General features: G+C 35.9%; 1 protein-coding gene across 1 annotated transcript; it reads right to left on the bottom strand.

Annotated features, from left to right (window-relative positions):
- Nucleotides 1–248: 248 nt before the first annotated feature.
- On the bottom strand, nucleotides 249–1,190 carry LOC144243824 (olfactory receptor 8K3-like). Its single transcript, XM_077778964.1, has one exon. It carries the CDS (start codon nucleotides 1,188–1,190, stop codon nucleotides 249–251), a length of 942 nt encoding a protein of 313 aa, XP_077635090.1.
- Between the last annotated feature and the right edge of the window lie 3,795 nt (nucleotides 1,191–4,985).

Here is a 4,985-nt window from a genome sequence, read left to right as displayed (position 1 = left end):
TTCTATCGCACTAACACAATGCCTAATTATGATGCTTATAACTCTTGTCTTTACCTCAAAAATGGAATATATATGTATTATTTATTCACAGTGTATTCAGAACACTTCAAACTATGACTGGTACATAGAAGGCAATCTCTAGATACATATCTTGAATTCATTTATCCTTGGTTTTCCCTCTGAAACAATTAATAGAGATATTTAATTTGATAATCTAACTCATAGGAACCACAAAGTATATAATAAACTTAAGAAAAGGTACTGCATAACTTTTTCCATAGCCTATGGAAAGCATATTTTACGTCTTTGTTCCTCAGGCTATAGATCAAGGGATTCAGCATGGGGATCACCAGGGTGTAAAATATGGACGCCATTTTATCAGTGTCAAAGGAATGACTGGACTCAGGTTGCACATACATAAATATCATAGTCCCATAGAACACTGTGGCCACTGTCAAGTGGGACCCACAGGTAGAAAAGGCCTTGTGCCGACCCTCCGCGGAGTTCATCCTGACGATGGCTGCCAGGATCAGCAGGTAAGACACAACAACCATCAGAAGGGATGACATCAAATTAAAGACTGAGAAAATCAAAATCATCAATTCAATTTCATGCTTATTTGAGCACAGCAAGGATAACAAGGGAAGACAATCACAGTAAAAATGATTGACAATATTATAGCCACAGAAGGAGGAAGTAAAAATCTTTATGGTGACTACCAGAGACATAAATGTGCTGTACAGATAGAGGACTGCCACCAACACCTGACACACCCTTTGTGACATAATGACTGAATAGAGCAGAGGATTACAGATGGCCACGTAGCGGTCATAGGACATAGCCGACAGAATGAAAAGCTCACTAACAATGAACATATTATAGAATGCTCCCTGTATTGCACACAAAACATAGGAAATTGTGTTCTCTTCCACAACAAAACTTACTAACATTTTTGGCCCTACAGTTGTTGAATAACCCAGATCAATGAGAGCCAGGTGTTTGAGGAAGAAGTACATGGGTGTTTGCAGTCTGGAGTCCATCTTGGTGAGGATGATCATGCCCAAGTTACCCACCACTGAGACTATGTAGATGATGAGGAAGAGTGCAAACAATGGAGCCTGCAGCTCAGAACGTTGTGTGATTCCCACGAGAATGAATTCATTCAGCACTGTCAGGTTGTGTTCTTCCATCCAGGTTTACTAGAGAATCTGTTCTGGATAGAGATATCATCACAGTCAATAGAGATCATGTAGTCTCTCTTGAGAGAGGTTTTGGTACACCAAACTAGTATAAATAAGATACATCCAACCTGTCCCATTTAGGATATTTGAAAACAAACCCATCTCTCACATAGAACTACTATATATACATAGATAAATGGAAATAGGTCAGTATTTCTCAACTGGAGTAATTTTACTCCACAAAGAATATTTTCCAATGTCTGGTGACATTTTGATTGTTATATCCAAGAGTCGGGGTGCTACTGCTTTCTAATTGTTAGACACCTGTTAAGCTGCTATATATCTTAATATATCCAATATCAAGGCCATGACAACATTCAGTCAGGAATGAAAAGAGTAAGATGTTAAGAAACCCTTTAGATACAATTAGATAGATATTAAATAGATTTATTTAATGTTAGATAAAAGATAATCGTAAGTAGTTCTGATTAGTATAGAAAACACAAAAAAGTAAAAACTTTAGAGATTCGATGTATGGGTGATTATATTACTATTCTTTAGGGTATTTTTTCTAACATATATGGTTCAATACAAAATGACATTTATAAAGTACATCAATAATATGACATATATGTCTAATATATATGAAGTTGTTTCAATGCTTATTTATTAAGTTTGGGATAGAGATAGATGATAGATAGATAGATGATAGATAGATAGATAGATAGATAGATAGATAGATAGATAGATAGATAGATAGATAGAATGTCAAGCAGGCTTAGCCCTGTCAGTGCACACGCTGATGCAGGGCTCAATTCAACAAACCATGAGATCATGCCCTGAGTCAAAATCAGGAATTGAACACTTAACCAACTGAAGAATCCAGGTGTCTCCATAATAAAAATGTTAAACTGCAAATTCCCCAAATGCAGAAAGCCTACTACTCAAGACATGGTACTATGTTTGCACGTATAGGAAGATTAGGAGGAACTTAATGGAGGACCATGGGGGAGAGGAAGAGGGGAAATAGTGGGGGAGAGGGAGGGAGGAAAACCATGAGAGCCTCTTGAATGCTGAAAACAAACTGAGGGCAGATGGGATGGGGGGAGTATGAGGGGGGTGATGGGCATGGATGGGGGGCCCTTGTGGGGATGAGCAATGGGTGTTATATGGAAACCAAATTGACAATAAACTATTAAAAAATAAAAGAAAAAAAATGATCCTATGAAAGATATTGTGCCTACAGGTGAAACTGAATGGAAAGTTAGCAGACTTGACAGATATTTGACAGGTATATGAATAAGAAAAGTATAACACATCACAGTGAGAATTAGTTTTCTTCATATGGTGAAACATACAGGAGATATATGTATGGAGATATAGTTTTATCTGTATCTCAATTTAGAGTATATCCAGAGGTATTATTTGAGCAAAAAATGCAAGTTACCTAAAAGTTTTTATTCTCATATATAAAACTGTTGTTTCATTGATGAGTTTTAGATAGGATAAGTGAAGTTTCAATAATTTAATGTGTCTTTGTTACCTGGAAATAGTTCCCAAATATCAAGTACACTATGGATTTTTGTTTCCTTGCTTGCTTGCTTGTTTGCTTGGGTGTTTCTTTCATAGTGCTAGTAACTTACCTGAAATGCTTCTATTTTCTTTACTTATATATCCACACATTCTCTGGACTGTGACTGAAGTTCTTTGCCAGGGCTGTCGTGTGAATAGTTGGGGAACTGGTTTAGGAGGACATACCTCACTACCTATTCCATGACAAAATTTGAACAATCATGTTGCGACTCTTTGGATTCCATATCTTCTAATTTTCTTATCAATTTTAGTATCATTTTAAGATAACTTGTTTTGATATACATTTGCTTAAAATGGTATTCTTCCCCTTGGGGCATTGTTATTAAAATAGAGACATACTAACTCACATGTAACAAATCAGATGCACTTTATCAAGCAAGAAACTAAGGGAGCATGGTAAATTTGGAGTAAAAAAAGGTTACCACAGAGGTTTGACATAATAAAGTTTCATATGAATTCCCTTGGAGTTAATGAATATAATGCTTTAAGGAAAATAAAAGATGAAAGTCACCGTGATACACAATAGCTTAGAGACAAAATATAATACACTAAAGATGAGATGTATGTGGATCCCTGATTGTGTTTTGAAATCTTTCTCTCCACTGAGTCCACAAAAACCCCTTCAAACTGTGATATAGCACATAATGCAGATAAACATGCATATAGTCCCATACCATGTATCTAAATATCCTAAAAACCCACAGATAAAATATTATACCAGAGTGGGAGGTGAATGGCATGTTAAGGTAAGAGAAATATTTTTTGATTAAAAAGTTGTTATGCTGAGCGAAGTAAGTCAGGCAGAGAAGGACAAATACCATATGTTTGCATGTATAGGTGGATTAGGAGGAACTTAATGGAGGAGCATGGGGGAGAAGGGGAAAAATAGTTGGAGGGAGGCAAACCATGAGGGACTCTTCAATACTGAGAACAAACTGAGGGCTGATGGGGGTGGTGGAGAGGGGAAGGGGGGTGATGGGCACGAAGGAGGGCACTTGTTGAGATGAGCACTGGGTGTTATATGGAAACCAACATGACAATAAACTATTTAAGAAAAAAAAAAGTTGTGGGCATCAATGTTTTTGTTTAATAAAGAAAAAAAGGAAAATAATACTGTGAAATTACAGTAAAATTACAAGCCAAATCAGAAGTCCCTGAGTGAGCTATAAGCAGACAAAAACATACATTCTACAATATTAAACATAAAGCCAATTATATGTGACTTTCACTTAACTTACCTGAGCCTTCCTTATACATTTGTGACCTCTTGGTATTCTCCACTGCTCTGATGCACACACCTTTCTTATAACAGAAATATGATCATGTGTATCAGTAGATGACAATATTAGAGAAATGGCCAGTAAAATCAACAAAAAAGCCAGTATAAATCTTGGGTTTTGCTTGTTTCTTTCCACTTTGGTTTGTTTTCCTTCACAATTATGAGAGGCTAAAGAATAAATAGGACTTTTTGAGTACCGATTCTTCTATGAGGTCAAGAAAGATAAAAGCATTTCCTCTCGCCAGCTTTGGAGTTCCTAAAAAAGAATCACATTACGATTTCACAGTATACTGTTAATAGTTTCATAGTTTACTATTAATTATTTGATAATTAATATTTAAAGCTATATTCTTTCAGATGATTATAACTTGCTTTCTCTCAGATCCTACTGGAAAATGAAGAACGTTCTGTACATCATTCCATTACCATAAAACTTGTTAGTTAAAGGTCTCCCAATGTCCAAATAAGGCTTTGCACACCACATTGTGGGGTGACCACCCCTTATTTCCTCTTCAAGACATCAGAGAATAATTGTATTTATATGTTTATTTAAATGATCATTAAAAATGAAACTATTTTTGAGAGAATCACAAGAAGTGTCCAGAGTCATGAAATAAACATTTGGAAAGACCTCGAAATGACAGATACTACCTGCGCTTTCTTAATTTTACCAACTTAAAAAATTTCATGTCTCTTTAACTATGATTCATTTCCTCTTAGTATGGGTCTCCATTTGAGGTCAAACTATTCTTATTAAACATAAGTGTTGTAATACAGTAAGAAAATGAAGTTTCACAGATGCATGGGAGCATTAGCCTCTTCACAAAATTAATACGAAGGTGAAAGGAGGTGATTCCTACTCCTGCTCAGGCACTATGGTCACTGGAAAGCAAAGCAAACAAAATCAGAAATGGTCACATCATGCTAGGGAT

The sequence above is a fragment of the Crocuta crocuta genome, unplaced genomic scaffold (genome assembly GCF_008692635.1).
Source record: "Crocuta crocuta isolate KB4526 unplaced genomic scaffold, BGI_CrCroc_1.0 scaffold511, whole genome shotgun sequence".
NCBI classification, from domain to species: Eukaryota; Metazoa; Chordata; class Mammalia; order Carnivora; family Hyaenidae; genus Crocuta; species Crocuta crocuta.
Note: the sequence above shows the minus strand (reverse complement) of the source record. Positions and strands in the feature narration are given on the sequence as shown.

What these genes read in the sequence shown, in the direction of transcription:
- LOC144243824 (XM_077778964.1), bottom strand. Translation starts at nt 1,190, where the DNA reads ATGGAAGAACACAACCTGACAGTGCTGAATGAATTCATTCTCGTGGGA.